Source organism: Thunnus albacares, chromosome 12 (assembly GCF_914725855.1).
Source record: "Thunnus albacares chromosome 12, fThuAlb1.1, whole genome shotgun sequence".
NCBI lineage: Eukaryota > Metazoa > Chordata > Actinopteri > Scombriformes > Scombridae > Thunnus > Thunnus albacares.
This window is the reverse complement of record NC_058117.1, coordinates 20,899,505-20,923,251: the sequence shown is the minus strand read 5'-3', so window position 1 is coordinate 20,923,251 and position 23,747 is coordinate 20,899,505. Positions and strand designations below refer to the sequence as shown.

The 23,747-nt window shown below is 37.5% G+C and overlaps 1 protein-coding gene across 5 annotated transcripts in view; it reads left to right on the top strand.

The window, feature by feature from the left end:
- The window catches only part of LOC122993100 (RNA-binding Raly-like protein), a 48,034-nt gene that overhangs the window by 7,728 nt on the left and 16,559 nt on the right, over positions 1-23,747 (top strand). For 3 of the 5 annotated variants that reach the window (XM_044366970.1, XM_044366973.1, XM_044366974.1), the window contains one exon: positions 8,199-8,473. In XM_044366970.1, coding sequence (XP_044222905.1) covers positions 8,218-8,473 — 256 coding nt within the window. In that variant the 5' untranslated portion in view covers positions 8,199-8,217. Of the gene's footprint in view, positions 1-8,195; positions 8,474-23,747 lie in introns of all 5 variants that reach the window. The other 2 variants (XM_044366975.1, XM_044366972.1) reach the window with 1 other exon arrangement.

The window sequence follows — 23,747 nt, the reverse complement described above, 5'->3', positions numbered from 1 at the left end:
CTTGTTAATCTCAAAAATCTATATAATGCTCTTTTTTTACAGTTAAATTGATTAATATTTAATTTAGCCATTCCTTGTGCAATTTAAATGTTTTAATATTTTTTGATTAAGTGGCAGTCAGGTCAGTTACAATCATTACACTCTAAAACCTCCCAGTAATAAAAGTCACTGAGTGATTTTAGTACTATTTTCAGCTTTCACATTACTCACAGCAGCATTTTGATAAATCCTCACATTTCATGCTGCGTATGTTCTTACATAAAAGCAGGAAGAGGAAAAATAACCCATACCTACACTGCAGCGTAGTTCGTAAATTTAGACTGTATAAAAATGTAATTAGATTTCAGTCCACATTTACTCCCCTGTAATGTGTTTGGCTGTCATTCAAAAGAATGATGCAAAAAGGAAAAAAAAAAACTGGCTTATTATAGACCCATACCTCATTCGCTTATGCAGACATATTTTTTCCAGGGAGGCACCAAAAGTGAAGACTTAGCTCCAGAAATGTCTGTCTCTGGAGTCTGATAAGGAAGAAGGTGAGATGTGTCGATGTCTCACTGCAGACAGGTTATGAAGACATCTACAAATTAAACTCAGTCTTATTTTCCTCTGTTGACGACAGTAGACGCTCTTGGTTGTACACTGTCAACTCGCTAAAGATAAAATGCTGCAATGCAACATTCAAACGGTGGAGAGTGAGTGTGGCCTGAATGCATCCTTCACATCCCCTATGTATTTTGTCATATCGGATGAGGAGTTTTCATCTTTCTCCTCAGACGGGAGAGAGATGGGAGAGTCGGTGAGGAGATCAGGGAGAGAGGAAGTGCTAAAATGATGACTTTCACCAGTTCCTCGCTTCTTTATCTCCAGAGAATTCAGACTCTGAAGGCCCTGACAGTCGGTGTGAAAGGACCAAAGAGGATCCATGAAATACTTACACTTGAAACCTCAGCTACACGGGAGGACGCTGTACAACTCCCCGAAGAAAAAACATCACTGTCAATCGTCTCTGTTATAAGAAAGACTTTACCAGTGAGCACTTTTAAGCGACAAACAAAAAGTCTTTGCATGCCAGTGATGAGTTAGGATGAGTTCACAGCTTCACTGATGCGTGAAGATGTTATTTAGCATTAATTCCTGGAGCATTAAACGTGCCAGGATGAATCCAACCCATCGCTCTCCTCCTGTCTTGCCTATGAGCTTTGAATTCAGTGTGAGTGTGTTTTCTGGCCTGGGACATTTCCACCAGCGTTTGCCAGCAGTTATGCCACACGCTTCTTCTTAAAAGGCTTTGAGGATCTTAGAGACTCATGAATATTGTAAAAGATTTGCCTTTGAAGTCCCCTTTTTCCATTTTGAATGAGCAAGAAGAATAATGTTAAACACTTTTTTCCTGTGATCATTTTCATTAAAAACATGTAATTGAGGGCAATTGACAAAATAATACTCAAGCGTCTCTGAGGTGATAATCTAAGGTGATGCATGTGGAGAAAAAGAGGCTGAAAGCTTATAAATGCCTCTATTTAACAGGCGACAGACTGCCTGAAGATATATTTCTATTCCAGATCTAACCTGTGGTTATTTATTGCATTAGTCCAGTGACTATTCAATGCTGTCAGCTGCTGATAGAAGTTTGACAAGTTTACAGACTTTGTAGAAAAGTACAAACCATTAGCTGAACTAATGTCTTGTGCAACTCTGCATCAAGCTTGAAACTCAGTAACAGACAGAAACACTTTAGAAGCAGATTGATGTTTTTCTGGTCCATAGCTGCTTTTGCTTGCTATGATAGGTGCCTCCAGGCTATTATGATAATGTGCCAATATTTATCAAACTGCTTAAAGGGAGTTTCCTTTTTTTTTGGGCTTAAAGTGACAAACAAAAGTAACAAAAGTAAGTGTCATGCTAATGGCTCTTTGAAGACGCACTGCTCTGAGCTAAATGCTAACATCAGCATGCTAACATGCGCACAATGACAACAATAACATAATTAAATAAAAAATATAATTTTACCTAGTTTGGGTCAATATAGCACCAACACAATACTGGGTTTGTGGGGTTGGGATCGTTTTGACCCAGTTTTAGTGTTATTTTTTATTTTATGTTGGGTTATTAGCCCAAACTATAGCTTGTTATAATCTACTGTGCTCTTTTTAAACTGACATATCACGGTTTGTTGATGATTGTTAATAACTTTTGTATCTCTTGAATGTCATATGCACATCATTTTGTACAAGAAACAATAAATTTGTGACAGTTTTCAGCTAAAGCGTGTTGTGTATAACACTGGGTCAAAATAGCAGATTGCTAAAGTTAACCCAATGTTGTATTTATGCTACATTGACCCAAACTGGGTGAGTTTTAACCCAGTGTTTTTTAGTGTGCATGCTGCATGTTTAGCAGGTGTAATGTTTACCATTTTCACTTTCTTAATTTAGCAGGTCAGCGTGCTAACATTTGCTAATTAGCAATAAACACAAAGTACAGCTGAGGCTGATGTGAAAGTCATTAGTTTATGACATGAATGTTTGCACCAGATTTCATGGTAATCCAGCCATTAAATGTGGAGACATTTCAGTCAAAACTAAAAATGTTAACATCAAAAAAGACACTGGAGGAACAGTCAGGGGATCACCAAAGTTAACAAGCTTCATTCTACGTGAACTGTGAATAGCTGTACAAAATGTCATAGCAATCCATACAGTAGTTGTTGAGATATTTCAGTCATGACTGAAGTGGTGGACAACAGACAGATAGCCATCCCTGTAGAGTGGCTGAAAATTAAAGCCACATAAAATAATTGTAAAATAATAATGTATATGTAGAACAATGGGGCTCATGTAGGGTAAATCTGAGTCTCTCATCAGCTATTTCTGCTCTGTTCATACATGTGATTAATCATGTGATCACTTGAGAGCTGCTCTTAAAGGTTACACTTACTGTACACTTCGCTTTAAGTGGGAGTGAATCACTTGGTAAAAGTGTTTTAGTCTTTAGTCTCAGTGAAAAACTTTTTTTTTTACTTTTAGCTCTTCAGAGCAGTCTCAAGTGCAGTTCTTAGAAGTTTTATAACTACAGGATGTGATCGGTAACCTGCTGAGTGGCCCTTTTGAGCTTGTGCGCTTTCTTTTACACCCACACTCTTAGAAACTTAGACGTAAAAAAAACAGGTGACTTTACCTTTACACATGGGCCACACGTCTCCGCTTTCAACTCTATGCAGCAAAGAGTGAATATACATATGAAAAACCTCTGAACTTTTTCCTTTTATTCACTTTTTCCTGACTCCTTATAACTATACACTGCTCATTCAAACATTTCAACTAGTATTTAATGAGGAAAGGCCAAAGCTTTCATTTGGCACTAAATCCCAGCTCAGCATGGGCTTAAATTAGGGAACTCACATTTTCACCTATTAAATCTGCTTAAAAATCTGCTCTTGCTTGCTTAATCAACCATCTAATGGCCTCACCTCTGTACATTTGCCTTAAAGAGACCATTCAATGCACTTCATATCCATCAGTCACTTAGTGGTTTTGGGTTAGGTGCCGGAGCTGTGAGGCTGTTCAAAGGTAGAGACAGGGTGAATGAGATTTGATTTGATTGGATTGACTGGTGAGCTTTTTAGTCCGCTGCTCTGTTGATAATTAAGTTAATCAGTTCCAAAAAAACTCAATGACAGCATCGCCACATTATGGGACTCGCAGCGGTGTTAAATTATCTTCCATTCTGCGTCGTGCAAAAAGGAGATTTTTTTTTAAGAACAGCAGAGGAGATTTAGACTGGATTATGTGTGGGTTGAGTCAAAGGATTCAAGTAAAGAGGAGGTAGGATGGGGAAAATTGTGATGTGAAGTGTGTCTGAGAGGAGATCTACTGCAGAGAGTATTGGCACATGTCTGTGTTTGTGTGCTTTTGTGTGTGTATGTGTGTATATGTGTGTGTAAGGTTTCCATTCTGCATGCCTGCCCCCCCATCTTCAACAGGGAAAATGTACAGTATAGGAATGTGTTTTTAGAGAATATCTATAGATGTTGTCATGTCTGTCCATCCCTTTTCTATACATACTTTTTCCTATTCAGACTCCTGTTGTGTTTTTGGTTTTGGTTTGATCCTAGAAAGCATAAAACATTAACAGATTAAAGTAAGCCTCCAGTTCACCTGAGTTGCTTTTCTTTGTCCCAGAGGAGAAAACTGGAATTAAGGGGACAAAATACAGACAATAATCTTTAAGATTTAAGATTCAAGAAAACTTAAATGTCCATGATGGAAATGTGTCTTTTTCTGGTGTATAACACCCGTAGAAATACGATAAAGTACATCTAAGAAGATCAAGTGCACATAAAAGGACAACACAGTACATGTAGTAAAGTCTCATGCAGTTAAAAAGTTGACCAGTGGCAATTAAAAATTAAATACTGAATATGAAGTGTTGTATGCTAGCTCAGCTCAGTAAGTCCATAGGTTCTTCTTGCTGTAAGCGATTTCGCTGCCCAAAAATATTACAATCAAACTTCAAAGAATTACACTTGAGAATCGTCTAAAGAGCAGAGACTCAGGATCAAAAGACTTTGCTTAAAAAAGAGAGAACAAGACACACTTATCAAGCAACTTACTGCAACTCATACTGAAGTGTAAGAGTAACTTTTAACACCTTTAATCAGAGACAAGGCTTCACCCTATATCTGCCCCATTGGTTATTCTTTTTTATAGAAATCCTCACATTTTTCTTAGTGGTAAGTCAATCTGCAAAAACAAGGTCTTAAAAAGTTTGTTTTAATTATGTGAAATCTCTAATATATCCAGTAACAGGTCACACATGAAAATAATAACAACCTAACATATGTATGATATATAAATAGGGATAATAGATTGGGTAATTGGCTGAAATGAAACCAACAAAGTGGAGCTGGAGGGGAATTCTGCTGCTGGTAGCGAAGGTACATCAGAGAAAACATATAATATATAAAGAAGGAGAATTTAATACTGTGAAGAAAAGAAGCTGCTTCAAACAGTAGCCAAAAACGACCCTATTCTGAATTAAACATTTTGCCTCATATTATTTATGATGACCGGTTATATTTTGTACATGTCATTCCTAAACATGTTTCAGTAGATGTGTGCTGACTTCTGTCTCTGTGCTGCAGCCACCTGGGATCTGCAGCACTTTTACATTAGATTCAGATTCAGACTCAAAAACTTTAATGTCCCCAATTTGCTTTACAGACAATATAGTCCAACACAAATACAACATAATCACACACATCACAAGATCCAAATCTCCTACACTGTCACCATGAATCATGGAAAAAGAAAGACACGATGACATCTGAGGTTATAGTTTGTTAAAAAACCAATAGCAGATGGAATAATGTATCTACTAGTGCTACCTTTGGGGAGACAAAACCTCCACCCTGATTGAAGCAACTTGACCTCAACATGTAAAGGATGTTGAGGGTTCAAAAACAACAATCTGTGCTTTTGAGGTGACCCTCATTTCATAGAAGTGCTGAGGACCATTAAGGGTAGCGCTAGTAATCTTGCAGCACAGCTTGACAATTTTTTCCAGTTTGTTCCTATTTTTAAGACTATGACTGCCAAACCAGCAAATCATAGCAAAAGAAATGACAGAGTCAGTAAAAGAAGAATAAAACATATTTATCAGTGTCATGTCCACATTAAAACTTAGAAAGAACAGCTATTGATTTGCCTTTTTACATTTAGCATCTATATTTGCATCAAATATGAACTTCTCATCTAGGACAGTGCCCAAATATTTATATTGCTGCACTGCTGCTCTTAGATTTAATCATATTAAAGCAATTTCAAGTCAAAAGAAAATGATAAATTGATAAATGGATTTCATTTTTACATATAGGTTTGTGAGTAATGTAAAAGTGATTTTTTTTTTTTTTTTTTTTTTTTTTTAATTTTATTGCTTAAATCCAAAACTTCTCTTTTAATTGTTTGATAAATTTGAGCCCTGAGCTGCAGTTTATTGGGCCACAGGAGGAGGAAACGGGAACACCTTCAGTTAGGGAGACCGCTGGTTATAATCTTGATAAATTAATGACTGATTAATCATTTTGTCAGTAAAATGTCCCAACAAAGGTCCATGGTCTTCAAATTGCTTGGTTTGTCCGGCTTACTGTCCAAACCCCAAAGACGTGTAGTTTACAGTCACATAAGGCAGCACAACCTCGTGACTGAGAAGCTGAAAAATAAACAATTAATCGATTATCAAAATATTTGCAGATTAACTTTAATTTGATTAATTGTTTGAGCTCTAATATAAAAGCCTTCTTGCTGTGAGGTGACAGTGCTAAACACCGAGACACTGCAGCCCAAAATGAATTAAACGTAGCGTTAGTTTGGAGGACGCCACTGAAGTTGAGCTTGTATCGGCTGATTCTCATTCTCTGATGACTCATTCACAGCTGTGTGGCCAGTTACATCCATTTATATTCATGCAGGTGTAGACCTCGGACATTATAACCTGTTGTCTCTGCTAATTCGCTCATGTCAACTCCATTTGCTGCTGCAGCTCCCTCCACCTCCCTGACCTCCTCTTTCGGTGGTATTTCATTTTGTTGATTAATGTTCATGTATATTAATTATTGAGATTAGCTCTCCCAGAAGATTCCTCATTGCAGCTCCGGTTCCTTGAGAGCTCCCTCAAACAGCAGAGCCTTCTCTGCTAAATCTGACTGTGTAACCATTTGCTATAAATGCTCAATTCCTTGATGGAAGTCTCTCCGACTGCCCTTACAGCCTCATAAGAGCTTCATCTGTGATAATAATGTGTCTACAGTTTGTGGAATCTGGGTTAAAAAAGCCTCATTACAGACGTGTACACAAATAGAAACATACAAAAAATAAGCACCATCAGGGAATTCCAAGAAGCAGCGACCTGAGAGGTACTTCCTTCATCTTTGAGTGTACGTGCCACAATCCACCTTGTGAATTGCTATGGAGACACTTCCAGTGCAGGCTGCAGGGGGCTGTAAAAACCTCATGAACGACTGCTCATGTTTAGAGCGCGATCACTAAAGGGCCCAGATGAGATGATTTGTCAGCCTTATACCCGCGGGCGAATTTATTTAAAGGTTCCAATGAAATCCTTCATTTTTTTCAGTTGACCTGGTTTCTGTTTGAAAGTGATAAAGAGATGTAATTGGTGCATGTATGATCTGCACTGTTAATACTTAGAATACCTGGAGGATGACTGACCAGCATGTAAAGGCATTACACATGGAGGAGACTCAGAAGAAAAAAAAGAGGCCAAAACAGCACGTGAAGACACTTGCGACTTCAGTGTGATGTGCTATTTTCAAATGTGGGAACACAGTTCTCATATATAGTGAGATCTGTCAGATTCACACCTCAGAATCACTGCTGCCATGTCAGAGTTCCTCTCACCTCCTGCAGACAGCAGTCTGCCTCAGCTTGCATGTTTCTTGGACCTCAGTTAAGACAAACATGGAAAGATGATAGAGAGTACAGGTGAAGATGATTGGATAACTAAAACTGTACTCTAATGAGAGAGCTGAAAAGATGAGTAAATAATCAACTATTTTGATCATTTAAGTCATTATTAAGAATTTTGACTTCTAAAATGTGAACATTTTCTGACTTTCTTAGTCCACTATGTTATTAAACTGAATTTGTTTGGGTTTTGAACTGTTGATTGGACAAAAACAAGCAATTTGAAGACATTAGGATGGACATTTTTCACTATTTTCTGACAGTTTATGCACAAGACAATTCATCAATTAATCAAGAAAATAATTGGCAGATTAATCAGTGTTAAAGAGAATATTTCGTTGCAGCCTGCTATGATTCACTGAAACCGTAGCTCTCCAGTGTTTAGTTTTTCAGTTCTGAAATCTTTTGAACAAATAATGAAATATGATCCCATAAATCAGCCTTTTGTGGTGACCAGTACATTGGTCCTGCTAGGTGAAGAAAATCTTATATCTGCTGAAGAAAAGAACACATTTTTCTTTTTTTTGACCATCCAGTGGGGTTTAAAAGGGACTTATAAAAACAAAGATGGAATTGCATTTATCTACAACGTATACTTCCAGCTCTGACCACTGTTTACATCCCACTGCTGCTGTCTGTTTGGCTTTCTGTGGGTAACCTCTATAATCTAACCTTCCTGGCTTTCTGAGCAGTGTGTTCTGTGTCTCCCAGCAGGCAGTGCTGCAGGACTAGGATGACTGGGAAGACCCAGACCAGCAACGTGACTAACAAGAATGACCCACGCTCCCTCAACTCCCGCGTCTTCATCGGCAACCTCAACACGGCTGTGGTAACCAAGGCCGACATCGAGGCCATCTTTGCCAAGTACGGCAAGATTGTGGGCTGCTCTGTGCACAAGGGCTACGCCTTCGTTCAGTATGCCAGCGAGAGGAACGCCAGGGCAGCCGTGGGCGGAGAGAACGCCAGGGTCATTGCTGGACAATCACTAGGTAACGCATTATATTCTGGGTACCGATATTAACTGTAAGAGGGGTGAACAAGATTTTCATCCTCTGCTGTTTCTTGGGGCCGTCCCCTCCAAAGACTCACTCAAATAAATCTGTGGGGTTCATGAAATGATTAATGGGACAGGAAAGAAAGAAAAGTCTTTTGGACTTTTACTAAATTGTTGCTCTTTTGTGAAATAGTGGACAATTTTACCTCTTTGTGGCTCAGGTATTATTAAAATGAAGCCATCTGAGGAGTTCAGAGGGGCAAACGCTCCTCAGTAGAAACTACTAACAATCACAAACGTGTGAAACATGTGACAAAGGGGCCCAAGTAGACTTTTTTTGTAAGAGTTCACAAATCAAAAAGTTTGGGAACCATTGGTTTCATCTATAACAATGCCTTGTAATTTTACACACTTATCCGTATTTGAGAAGAAACCAGTGACAAAAAGTTTTAAGTATAAAAACAGCATAAAATTTAAGTATATGAATAAACACTCAAGTCCAAGTACCTCAAAAAAGTACAGTTTTTGAGTAAATGTACTTAGTTATATTACAAGTACGCCACACATTATTTAAAACTTTTACATTGTAATTTCCCAAAGAATATATTTTGTAAATATATCATAATTTTCAAATAAATTAAACCACAACTAATTAGTTACACTACCAACACTGTTACCATGTTTTCTCAATTATTTCTGTCTCAGTAACAATCCCCTCAAACAATAAGCTGTTACTCCCTTATTCCCTAACCTCTTGTCCTCTTGTACTAACATATTTGTCCAAATCTACGTATCCAGTATGGATTTTATTTACATCCTAATAACCACGCTGTAATTGGCAAGTTATCTGGTAAATGAAACATGCGTGTTTAGTTTTAAAATATGTAATGCCTCTAAATGTAATAAAAACAGCATTTTTCTAAACTTTATAACAAAACAAAGCTCCGTATGTGCTGTAAAACACATAAAACTGACTGCAAAAGCAATAGTGTATATAAGCAAGAGTCATAAAAGACGTCAATACCAATAATAAGATATAATTTCATAAAAGCGAGTCCATAAAAATATGAGCTTTAAGATTGAAAATGGCCCATTATTTCAAACTCTTGGAGACCAAATGGCTTGAAATGATCAACTCTTATTTTTTTATCAATATTGCCAATATTACCTCAAGCTACCATCTGGCTCCTACAGTACTGTAGGAGCCAGATGGTAGGTTATGGTCAAAGGTTATGTGATTTATCTTGTTTACAATCTTAAATTTGACCAGTAAAACCTTAAAGATAGCTATGAGATGGAGACGTATAGCCAATGTGACGATACTAAGATACAGAATCTATTTTTAGGAGTTAAATACAGCGAGACAACAGCGAGGACACGGGGCGAGCTTGAATATAAAGATAAGACTGAAAAGATGAGGAGAAAGAGCAGTAGCAAAGCAGCAGACACAGACAGAACCAAAAGACAGCATCAAGGAGGAAACATTCAGAGCCCAGGTCTCATGGGTGTTCAGTAGATCCCTGTAAATCTTCCTTATATTACTTATTGATTAGTTCACGACCTCCTCCATGGAAAATAAAAGTCCTCCCTAAGCTCTGCTCTCTCATTAAATATGAATAAGAGCACTGCAGGGTCACATCTGTAATTCCAGCCTCCGTTTGCCCAGTTTCATGCATTTCTGGCTGTAAAATCACACATATAGCAGTGGTAAATCTTGAAGGTTGAGTTGTGTTCACAGTGATTTTCTTTATGATAATGTGACTCAAGAACTATTATTGTAGAACTTTATTACTGATACTCTGCAACTGGTCTCTCTGTTTGTTACAATTTGGTGTTATTTTCCACCGTTATGGCCACCATTACTATCAGTCACAATAACATGATACTCACTAAGTTAATTGCTGAGATCTGAGAACATGACAGAGTCACTAGAGGTTTTCCAAACTTATTTCAATCAGGAGAGACAATTGAATGAGAAAAGATGATGTTTATTATACAGATAGAAATGATAGTCTTTGGCGCTTGGACTCCACAGGGACATCATCCCTGAGCAGCCGCAGCAGCGGTGGTGGTGGTGGTGCTGGTGGTAGATGACTTGAGATGAGGCTGATAGCTGATGAATTGCTCTGGAGACCGGGTGGAGATGGGGAGGTGGAGGGCCGCGCATAACGGCAGCATGTTAGACTAAAGCAGAGAGAGACAGACATATTTAAAAAGACAGCAGCCAGATGGTAGGTTAACAATGAAAAGGTGTTGCCGTGCTGTTCGGTAGAAGTGATCAGCTGGTGACCGCTGAAACTCAAAGTACGCCCCCATGGACTGACAGCTAGGAAATGATTGAGCATGTGTGAGAAATGAGAATGACAGCGAGGTATGAGCGATAAAATTACACCTGGCATGCAAAAGGTAGTCTTCCTGACTGAACTTTGGCTAAGCTTCATTTAGAAAAAGAAAACAAAGGAAAACATGATTAATTGATCAAACTGTCTGTTGTAAACATCCATCATAGTTTCCACAAACCACTTCCTGCTTCAGCTTTGACCCGTCGTACTCTAGTGATACTTATTGAGTGCGATATTACAGGGATTATTACTGACATTTTGGGTGCGTTTACCTCCATATACATTAGTTTAGATAATCTGGCTAAACTGTTGGCTTGATTACAGCCTGTCCTACTGTATGGCTGATCACTTTTTTTGCCCTGTGTTTCCTAATCTCATGATGTGTACAATGTTATCATAGCAGCTAAAATTAGAAAAAAAATAAGACCCAAGTTAGAATAAACTGGAATGATCCTTTAAGTGTTTCAGGTAATTTGTAATCCTAAAAAAACTCTTATTGCAAAGGATGCATTAATCCAATTTTTTCTTTCCTGATACCTCGACTCAGGATACTGATCTGATAAAGTGGTGTCTTTGTCACAAATCTTGCTGTGAGGGACATAGTGGATTTCATCATTTTTATGTAAGGTAACATGAGGCCAGAGACTGCTGTGGCCGCCGTACATCAGTGAATGTAACTGATAACAGATAGACTGAATTTTATAATGATACTGACATTATAAAATGTCAGTATAAAGAAAAAGAAAACTGTATTCAGTGTAGCTCGGTCTTTTCATGGCCTTTACCCAATCCACTTGATATTCAGTATCAACGCTGATACTAATCCGGCAGATTGGATCAATGCGTCCCTACTTGTTGCATTGGCTGCTTCATTCAATTTTGGTCTTTTTTTCCAGATAATTATTTTAAGGATGCATTTCAGGTCTTATATCCAACATTAATCAAGTATGTCTCCTTTGGTAGGCACTGAAAAAAGCTGTATGTTGTTAAGGCCGTTAGGTTCATAGAACCTAAATAATGAGAACAATGAATCACATTCATAACTACTTTTCTGTTGCTGTTTCTATTCTGTTTTGACCATGTTTAACATAGACATCCGACATCATAACAGTATAAAAATAACAGGAAAAGCATATGTCCTGTTAAAGCTGCTTCTGTCATTGTTATGTACGCTGACAAACCACAAAACCACACAGTTATATTTCCTGAGAAATACAACTGTCACACTGTGTTTCCCCAGAGGAGGGAAGTTACATTAAGGGCTCAAAAGCATATCTAGCCAAGAAGCTTTCAGGTGAATGTGTGTCTTCTGAACAAAGGTGGTGAGAGCTAAAATCCCACAGAGCTTCGTACAGCAACAAAAGTGAACTGTTCCTCTCCATAGCACGTCATATTGCGGCTCCACTGGCTGCACTTCATAGTTTCCCTGTAAACATCTGTGGACACACACAGTCCCCTCATACACACACGCACACATGCAATAAATTCAGTATATTAACAATGCACCGTAAGTGTCAGGGGTATACTGTAGGAGCCTACTGTAACGTCTCCCTCTGCTTTGGAAATCATCTTTTCTGCTTTTATTCTCTGCTGCCCCTTTGAAATTTAACCCTTACACGCCTTATCTTTTAAACATGAACTTTATATTTGATTAGGCTCTGGAACTATATTGTCAGAGGTGGGCGCAGTCTGCACGAGATGTGAATTCTTGATATTTTCTTGAACACATTCCTTTTTTTTTTTTTTTATTAAATTACACACAATGAGATGTGACAGGAGAGGCAGTTGTGTAAAGGTATGAAGTAAGTAAGTAAGTAACTTTATTTATATAGCAGCTTTCAAGAGGCAGAGACGTCACAAAGTGCTTCACAGAGGAAATAAAGCACAAACATACATACAGACATAAAACACAATAAAAAACAAATAGAAAATAGAAAAAATAGATAAAGGCAAGTCTAAACAAATGAGTCTTTAGCTTCTTTTTAAAGGTATCCACAGACCTTAAATCCAAAGAGAGAGACTTCCAAAGTTTAGGAGCCACAACCTCAAAAGCATCGTCTCTTTTAGTTTTATGCTCAGATCGAGGAACAACCAGCAAACCCTGATCAGAAGACCTTAGAGACCTGCTGGTGACAGCGCTGTAGTAGACATGTGACGGGAAGGTCACAAGGTCAGATTCAAACCTTTAATGCTCTGAGTGTGCAGCGTGCGGCTCGGCCCACATGCTGTCCCATGCTTGAGTAAATTTAATAGCTGCGAGATACTGAAGCTCCAGCGATTGCTTTACTCAATTAAATTCCTTCGGACATGACTGAATAGCCCACACAATGACTTTAAGTAGTTCATGCAAGTAAAAGTGACATTCAATCACACTGGTGGTTGGCCTGAGACAGCAGCTACTTAGATCCAGATGAAGATGTCTGCTGGTGATGAACAGCACAGCACTGTTTCACTCAACTCAGCATTTCTTCTCTTAGTGTCAGCTTTTGTGGATAAAATCTGGACAAAGATGTACTGATACTTAAAGGTTCATTTTTTAAAAGCAGTGCATACTGTGATCATATCTGCTTCCCATCATCTCTGGTTTATAATGTGTAAGAGCGTTCATGTGTGACTGCTGACTTGTAGTCTTTGAGCGCCTCACTGTGGTTAAAATACTTAGTACAGAACAGAGCTTTAAATCCAAGGTGGTGTAAAGTCTTCATGCATGATTGGAAACTGTTGGTTACATAAAGCTGAGCTCTCATGAATTTAAAGAATATGATTTGATGAAGCTCAAGAAATGTATTGCATATTTATTTTCAAGTTTAAAAAAGCTGTTGCTGGGAAAGGTTTCTCTATTTTAGATAACTGTCTATTTGAAATTCTGGAGAAAAAAACCCCACCACAGCTCTTTGCTCATTTGAAAGGACAATGTTAATTTAATCATCATATATCAAACATTACATTATAATCAAAAAGCTACCCTGTTTGTAATATGGATTTGTTCTCTCTCTAGCAGGCAATTTTCTCTGGTTTCACTTCATGAATTTTCCATCTTCATGAACACTAGATGGTGCTGAGAGAATAGCAGTGAAGGCGACGCCACCAAAACTGGGACATCTTATATTCTTATATTGTCCCACAGCATGTATGATTCATTTGTATCCTCAGCAGTAAAACTCTTGCACCGATTATTCATTTTATTCCATGAAAAGTGACATTTTTTAGTGATAAGCTTTATGTTTTTTTTGCAGCAGTTTTAAACAACTTGTTAACTGATGACACATGGATTGTTTTGTATTAAGAGATGAATATGAAGAGAAAAATATTTAAAAAAAAATCAAAAGCACAAGCACATACAGCATCTTTTAGTTATTCTGTTTTACCATTTTTCTCTTGTCTCATCAGATAATTGTCTCATTAATGTTTCTTCGAAAAGCTGGGGGACTATTAAGATGTCAGGCTGTGCGCGAGACAGCTGCAAACCCCATGTCAGTGTAATTAGATATTACAATTACAGGGCTTCATCTACAACACAGCCCAAATGCTGCAACAGCTGGAGAATCAGTAGGCTGCTTCCCTCTGGGTGCTCAGCTTTTCAATCTGTCTCCTAAGTCCACAGCCCATCCACTTTAAATTATTTTTTTTAAAAAGAGAGAGAGAGAGTTGAATAGGAGACAGTGGCGATAGCAAACTGATTTACCATTCCAACAGATGAAAGAGCGCTGTTTGACTAGTGGGGTCAAACAGGATTTTTCTGCAGGTTTTAAGGGAAGAAAAAGCAGGATGTAAGAGTCTAAGATGAACCTTGAATATCAAATAGGAGTCATTCACTTGTGACTCTCTTGATTAGGTTTTTTTTTTTGTGGTTAATTTGCTACAAATGTGTTTTGAATTGAGGCTGAATTGTGTTTGTGTGTGTGTGTGTGTGTGTGACAGAGAGTCATAAAGGAAGGCATGCTTTGGTGTAGGACATTTTCCATGACTTTTATATCATTTAAAACACAGAATTCCTTCTTTCTTTTTCTGATTAGTTACCGTTTATGCCTTGGCAACATGTTTTTTGATCAAAATATCATGCCAAAAAAGCTTAATTGGATTAAGAGAAAGTAGCATCTTCCTGTATAAAGAAAATACGTGCATTGCTCTTGAAATAGTCCCATAAACAGGGACAATACAGATAAACATTGTTATCTGAAAAAGAAACACAACACATGTTGTGTATAAAGGGCTAATTTGCAGGCGCTGTTCCTTAAACAACTAAATAACAAATGGATTTTAAAAATTTGAGATAAAAAACAACAAAATAGACATAGTCAAAAAAGACTGTGTGCATGTGAATGTACAGTATTGTACATGATTGTGGCATAAAAGTGCAAAAGTGTAAGTGTGTATGTGTACGGTATGTACGCATGCATGACTGTGACCAGTCCCTCATAGTGATGAACCCACAGAAAGGGATCACCTGACTCTGCAGTTCCTTTCAGCTCTACGGAGCATTTTAGCATCTTTCAGCTCATTGTTTTGGTTTTACTGCCCTCAACTTTACCATTTTGTTTCAGTCTCAGATGCAGCAGGCAGCTGTTTTGAGCATAAAAAATCTGATAAACCCACTGTACACTATCTGACCAACACCAAAGTTGTACAAACCAACGTAATGTTGGTGTCAGCTTCTCTATTAAGAATAGTTTCAGTTTTTTTAAGTCATCTGTGATGGTGAATCAATATCTTTGGGTTTTAGACTGTTTGTCAGATAAAACAAGACATTTAAAGACCTTTCTTTAGGCTCCGGGAACGTACAGCTTACATTTTATAGAACAAACTATTAATCAAGAAAATAACTGGTAGATAAATCGATAGTGAAAATAATCGTTAGTTGCGAGCCCGCGGATAGTATTTTACAAGCTGTTTAAAATAGAAAATCCATGTACTTTTGGGCTGGTAAATAAATAACTCATAGATTCAGTATTTCTGTACCAAAACTTTATTAAAAAAATCTACATGAATAGTTAACTGAATAATATGAAAATGCAGAGTTTGCATTGGGGGGGGGGGGGGGGGGGGGGGGGGGGGGGGGCTTGGACTTTAAAATCCTGGCTACAGCTCTGCCAACATGTACATTAGTTTCGTCTCTATTTTGTTTAACATTCACTTAAAGTTTGCTTCTTGTCTTGACTCACTCTAATTGCCATTGCTAGATTTTCTTTTCAGCACAAAAAAAAAGAAAAAAAGAGTCTTTTTGGAAGCCAATTCGCCTGAATAATTTATAAACGATCATAATTAAACTTATTGTAATTTCTCTCCACCTAATCTGTGCGACACAGAGGCAAAAAGGGGGATTTTTTGTTCAATTTGTGCTGCTGCGTTTGGAGCATGACTTGAGTATTTGAGGCAAGACTTCCCCCTGGGATAGTTTGACAAATGGTACGGTCTGAAGCGGCTCAGCTGGAGCTGCAAGTACACCGGCTGTCTGTCTATTTTTGGGAGAGAGAGAGAAAGAGAGAAAGAGAAGGAAGCAAAGTCGGCTCAACCACAGCGGAGCTTCACCCGTGTTTTCCCTCTCGACATGACCATGTACAAAGGCAGGCGCCGCAACCAGAGATGTGAGTATGAGGCATCAATCACTGATGACAGAGTTTATTTACTGTTGCTGAAGTTAACATGGCCAAACTGTTTGTAGGACAAAAGCTGTCAGGCATGTCTACAGTGTTTCAGGGATGAGTAATTAATTAAAGTTGATAATTCAGGTGCTTCAGGTGCTTTACTTACTGTCAATGAGACTGTTTTTCCTTTATTTTATTGAGCTAAGAGGGACTGTTTTTCAAGAACTTGTTCATTGTTAAAATTCATGTATGTAGGCTACTTTGCAGTAATTATGGTGATCTGTTTGTCATTTGGCTTCTTTTACTGCTGCTTTGTTTGTCTCAGCATTTGCACGTAAAATACAAATTTCTGAAAAAAAACAAAACAAAAAACATAAGTAATCCTCATTTTATCTTAAATGCATTGTGAACTTTTGCATTGCAGCTTTTATCATGCATGGAAATTAGATTATGGGCACTGATGCAAATCACACAGCATAATAATTTAGAGCTGCAATGATTAGTTGATTAATTGATTAATTGCCAACTATTAAATGAATCGCAAACTATTTTGATAATTTATTAATCATTTGGAGTCATTTTCTAAGAGGATAATTCCAAATTTTCTGATTCCAGCTTCTCAAATGTGGATATTTTCTGGTTTCTTTACTCTTCTATGACAGTAAACTGGATATCTTTGGGTTGTGGACTGTGTCATATTGGGCTTTGGGAAACAGTGATTGACATTTTTCATCATTTTCTGACATTTTACAGACCAAACAAGTCAATCAATTAATCAAGAAAACAGATTAAACAACAGCAACAGACTAATTGATAATGAAAATAATCGTTAGTTGCAGCCCTATAATAATTAATATACCCAGGCTTATCTGATCTGACCAGTTCACACAACATGAATCCATCCCCGTGTTTCTGTGCTTCTCGGGGGATTTTTTGCAATTTTTCTCAGTGACTTGATCACAGTCGAGAGAGTGCTGCTTAAAGGGCAGGACATTTGTTTCAGTATGTGTGCTGACAGCAGTCTAAAATATAGAGCAGTGGTCTCGTGGAAAGTTCTGTGTTCAGTAAGTACTGCAGAGGTGCCTGTTAGCTGTGTACTTCTCTCCTGATTGCTTTTAGAGGAGCTGCTTAGTGGCTGGTCGCACATGGCGGCTTGCAGGTGTGGTGTGTGTGCACCTGTGTGCTTGTGGAGCAGAGTGCTGATGGAGATATTTTCGCACGGTTAGCAAATCTGTTGGTAAAGGAATAATTTATAATAGTAATGAATATAGTATATTAAAATATATCTGATTTATGATTAAACTCAACTATTATAAACCAAGTGTGTTTTTCATTTCATGCCCTTTTATTCATATTTATAAAACTACACAAAAGTAGAGCTGCGACCAACAATGTCATCTGTCTTTTTTGCCTGACTAACAGACTGCAATCCAAACACTCAGTTTAATATCATGTATGACAAAGGAAAGCTTCAAGTCCTCAAACTTGAAAAGCTTGAACCAGCAAATGTTTTATATTTCTGCTGAAAAAATGACTAAAAGGATTATTCAATTATCAAAATAGTTGCTGCTTCATTTTCTGTTGATTGCAGCTCCCATCATTTGGTTTATAAGATGGCAGATAATAGTAACAAATGTCTGTTGTAATTTCCAACAGCCCAAGGTGGCATCTTCAAATGTCTGGTTTTGTCTAACCAATTTTTCATATCCAAAGTTTACTGTCACATAAGACAAAGAAATATCACAAATCCTCACAATGAAGAGGCTGGAACTAGAGGATAAAAATAGCTTAAACCAGTGTTTCCGAACCTTTTCGGTTTGTGACCCCTTAAAGTGAAGTATGTTACCAGCTGTGACCATTTTTTCTCTTGTTTTTTGGATTATTTTGGAATAATTTTTAAAAGGCTTGAAACACTGAAAATTTTCCGGTAAATCACAAGAAAAAATGCAAAGGTTAAAGAATAATGAAACACATTTCTGGAAGTAGAAACATGTTTTTTCTGCTTTCATATCTTCTTAATCTTCTCGTGACCTCTCAGATATAACCTGCAACCCTTTATGGGGGCCTGACCCACAGATTGAGAACCACTCACTTAAACCATTAATGGAATATCAATATAGTTGCATATATATATCGCCTAAACCTTTCAGCTCAGCGTTAAAATGTGAGTACTGCAGGAGAGATATGTGATGTGATTCCACCTCTGATGGCTTCCAGTCGTTACTACCCACATTTTATGCTGCTGTCTGTTTCCTCATGACTGAGGAAGTCAAGTTTTGAAGCAGATGTACAAGTAGTTTCAGCAGGTGGCAGCTGTCGGTTTGTTTTCCAGCTGCTTGCACAGATATAAAGCATGTGGTTAGGTGGAAGTGATGGATCGGCTCCAGGGGTTAAAACATTTCAGAGCGTTGCACTTAAAGGTGCAGTGTGTAGGATTTAGTGGCATCTAGCGGTGATGTTGCAGAAACCCCCCCCCCCCCCAAGTGTGTAGCGTGCGTTCCACTAGATGCCTCTAAATTCTACACACTGCACCTTTAAGAGCCACAGTTACATCATAAGAAAAAAAATATGCCAAGATGGAAAGGAGGAAAGTGCATTAACAGCTCAGGAGAGATGAAAGCCTAAATTATCTTTACCTCGGGCTACGACAATTTGTTCATTATGATTTAATGCAAAAATCAATGTAGAGATGTTCAGATGTACCACAGCTGCATCAAAATGTTACTTTCTCTACTGCTCGTCTGTGTCTTTGTGTGGTCTGTTGGTGTGGCAGTATATTCCAAGTTCAGATGATCATCATTTCTCACTTTTCATTTTTTCACTTTTCATTAGATTATTTTTGGATTAATCGACTAGAGCTGCAACGAGTAGTCAATTAATCAATTAGTTATCAAAATAGCAATTATTTTAATAATAGATTAATTGTTTAAATCATTTTTCAAGCAAAAATGATTGATTTGATCAAGAATTGGCTGCCTTAGCTTGTCTTACATTACAGTAAATTTTATATTTTGGGATTTTGGACTGCTGCTTGTAAGAAAAGATTTAAGAAAGACTGAAGCTCTAGAAGTTTTTTCACAGGCATTTTTATTAATCGATTAATCGAGAAAACTACCAGTAGATTAATCGACAGTGAAAATAATCGTCCTCATCCATATGATCCATATAATCGACTACTCTTTTAGTCTATGAAATGTAGAAATAGTGGAAAATGTAACAAATTCTGGTGACACTTTCAAATGTCTTGTTTTGTCCAATGCTCAAAAATATTCAATTTAAAATGATGTAAAACAGAAAAGAAGCAAATCTTTACATTTTAGAAGCTGGAGACAAAGATCCTTTTGCCATTTTTGCTTGATTAAACAACTGTAACGATGAATTGATTATAAAAATCGTTGCTGATTAATGTTGTGTCAGTCAACTGACTCTTAAACCTGAAGTGTGGCACCAAAGATATAACAGCATTTCTCTGCTACTTGTTGTTGTATTGCTAATGCGATATATTAAGCACAGCCAATCTGAAAATTTAGCAATCTCACATCACATTCTCCTTAATGGACCATAGCTTAGCCGGTCTAATAAATTTAATTTATTAGTTGCCCAGGAACTAGGGGACGGGCTGCCAAATTTATGCGCTGCCAAGTAACCATTTTCCTTAAGAGGGCGAAAGAGCAAAGTACAAGGAATTCATTAAGGAAGGACAGGCTGTTGAGCAATTAATTCACGTGTCCCCTTCCAACCATAACAAAAACTATTAAAGCCTTGAGGTTCTCGTCCTGATTGGAATCAGTCGGGGTGTAATACACCCTAGATGAGTGCATGTTACTCAGACAGAGCTGACTGAGTAATTTCAATATCAAGGGGTGAAAGTCTTCTCTCTTGTGTATATGGCAAGAAGTTTTAACATATAAAAGATTAACAGAATCCACATTAAATATATCTACAGTTAATTTATTACAAAACTTTTAACTTCAGAGTCAAAACTTTGACTTTAGTTAGTCAAGTAATTGATTAATCAGTAATCATTGCAGCTCTAAACCAGATCATGTAAAGCTATAACAGAAAAATCCCTGAATTTTTCATTTGTAAGAGTAAGATGTGTTATTTCCTCTTTCAAAATGCATCTAAAATGCATTTAGACCAGTTATAATTACAACCTCAAAAATTACAATTCAATCTGCAATTTGCAGTGTGTGAACTGAAGGTCTTCATGTCCACATGCATAAATGGATAAATATCCATTTTAACCCAGACTCACACACTCAGTGTCTGCTCTCTCAACCTGTCATTCACCCCGCCCTGCTTGAGGAAAAACACTCTCAGGTGTAATAAAAAGAGGACGCTGTCTGTGCCCTTGAGCTGAGATCAGAGATTATTCCAGTCTTCCCTGTCAGATTTACAGGGTGTGAGAACACAGTGTAGATTGAATCTGCGACCGCTGTCATGCAGAGTGCCTCTTAGTCGCACATTTGTATTCACACAGATGCTTGGATGATCTCTTAATCAAATACTGCTCACCTGCTTTCAGGATGCGTGTAACACCAGAGATAGAGTTTTTTGAGAGCCAGAAGCGACAAAAGATTATGTTTAGGCATTAGTTCGGGGAGGAAATGTATTCTCTTATTTCCTTTCTCGGGCTACATTACCAAATCACATACCCCTTCTGTCGTAATTGCAAAGAGAGCACAAGTTTAAACACGGACAACCACTTATTTCCCAACTATTCCCATTACACATTCCCTAAGAGCCATAGATCAAGAAAGACAGTGTTAAAAGGCCCAGTTGCTTTGTAAAGTCTCTTCAAATGTATTGTTATCTAGTAGAATAACCTCAGTGAAGAGGAAAATTGCCAGCACACTATAATTCTGCTAGTGCTTGCCTAAATAGGAGCAGCACAAGGACTACACACCTATTTAGCTGCCTTTTCCTTTTTAAACTGAGCTAATCCCAGTGGACTAATTCAAATCTGTGTGTGTGTGTGTGTGTGTGTGTGTGTGTGTGCTCTGACTCTCATTGTCTATGCCCGCTTCAGCTATAATGACTTGCCCAGACCTCCAGAGACAAAGAGCTCAAGACCGTGCTGAGCTGAGGTGTCTATATCTAACTGAAATAGACACACACGCGCAGTAACACAGCAACACACTCACAGGCAAATTTAGCGCCGCTTCATTAATATGAATGAACCCAAACTGAGTCAGAAGGGCCCCAAGGTGCTGATGATTGTATTCTTGAAGGATCCAATGTGGATGGATAAAACTGTCATTGAACTCAACCACATCCTTGCCGTAGGAGACGCTCAATTAAAATGAGGTCTCGTAAAAGCCCACAATTGATGGTTTAATCTTGTATGGAGATGAGGGGAGACAGTGTGAAAAACACCTCCTTGACCCCAAGAGTGTGTGACTTACAAACTAGACTGTGAAAGAGTAAGAGAGGCAAAACTGTGACTAAATTTGTTCTTTAGAGAACGTCTCATGTGCATGTTTGCCCTGTAGGAAAGTTATGGGTAATATAGGGATCACATTATTAATAACTTTTTCAGCATCTATTATGACATGGCAAATAGAATAATTGATGTTCAATGCAATGAACTGGTTTCCACTGTCATGCATTACATCAGAGAAAAGTCTTAACACAAGTAAAACATAACCTTAAAATGAGAATATTTATATATCCATAAAGCTGCTATAATCAATATATTTATATTAACAACAGATCAAATGACTATGTGCAAATGACAAGGAATACACTTTTTCTCTGCACCCCATACGTGTCACTAGAATTGATTGTTGTTGTTTTTTTTACCTGGGATCTCTTAATAGGCAGCATTCTAACTTCAGACCATGCCAGTGAGTTGTTGGATCTCTCTCTTACGAACAGGAAATAGAATGAAACTTTGGAGACTAAACCATACCATACCTTCATATCATTTTATAATACAGAGTTTATATCCTCTCTCTATGTTAACTAAGTCAACAGTCAACTCTGCCCTACTATGGAAAAGTAGTAAAGAAGCAAAGAGCCTATGTTGATCTCCAACCCAACTGCGAGAAATGTCTTCAGTCAGATCAACTTTAGATAAACTTTTTAATGCTTTTTAAGATGAGGAGACCAAACTGAGGTTCACTAGGCAAAGACTCTATGAACATGGGGATAAACCCGGAAAATATTTGGCGTACCTTAACAACAAAAATGGGTGGAATCACAATCAATCGCGGCTATCTGTAATGCTCAGGTTAATATATGACAACAAGCTCATAAATGACACCTTCATGGTATTATACAGCAGGCTCTATAGATCTGAACAGCCAAGTTGGACTTAAGGGAAGATTTCCTCTTCTAGTTCAGCATACTATATAGACTACTATATCAATAGAGCAGCAATCTGATCTTAACGCCATCATTTACAGAGAGGAGGTATTGAATACTATAAGATCTCTACAGAATGGAAAAACCGCGGCACCTGATAGGTTTGGTAGTGAACTCTATAAAGAATTTTGTGATTTATTAGCAGATCAACTACTCGACATGTTCAACCACTCATTCTTGCATAATGTGTTACCCTCAGAGAAGCAAATATCTCGCTCATTTTGAAAAAAGGGAAAAGTCCAGAAACCTGTTCGTTATACAGACCAATAGCCCTTCTTAATGTAGACCAGAAGATATTTTCAAAAATTCTAGCCACTCAACTTGAAAAAGTAAAAAATTTTAAAAAAGAAAATCAAACAGGTTTCATGAAAGGTTGTAGCTCATGTAACAATGTGCGCTTTTTCAATGTCATTCATGCTTTCCAAGCAAAGAGAGGCTGATGGTCTAGTGCAGGGTTATTCAATTAAAATTCAAAGAGATTTAGTTAGAGAAAATTTCCTCAGGTAAAGGTCTTGAACATCATAATAGCTTAGTAGATGTATCAATATCTGTATGTAGTCAACAGCTGACTGTCAAATCAAATAAAGTACAATTCAATAATATTTCAACAATATTTATTGGCAGTTTTCACACTGAATTGGAAGGATTATAAATAATACTCTAATAATAAATAAATGTTCTTTTATCATTTTAAATAAAATAAGAACTGCATTTAAAAATAAAATACATATCAGAGAGTTTTTGAAAAATGTGCATCTTAAAATAAAGTGCTTAATTTTAGAAAAATGAAATAAAAGTGTAACTTGAGTTTCCCTTTTTCTTCTTTTTTGTTAACTTCATTTCACATCTTAACAGTCTCAACCAATTTTACAATAAACAATCTCAACATATCTTAACAATTGAACAGCTTTAACACCTCCTTTTCTCTTTCTTTCCCTCTTACAGTATATCCCACTTCCCCACTGTCTCTTCT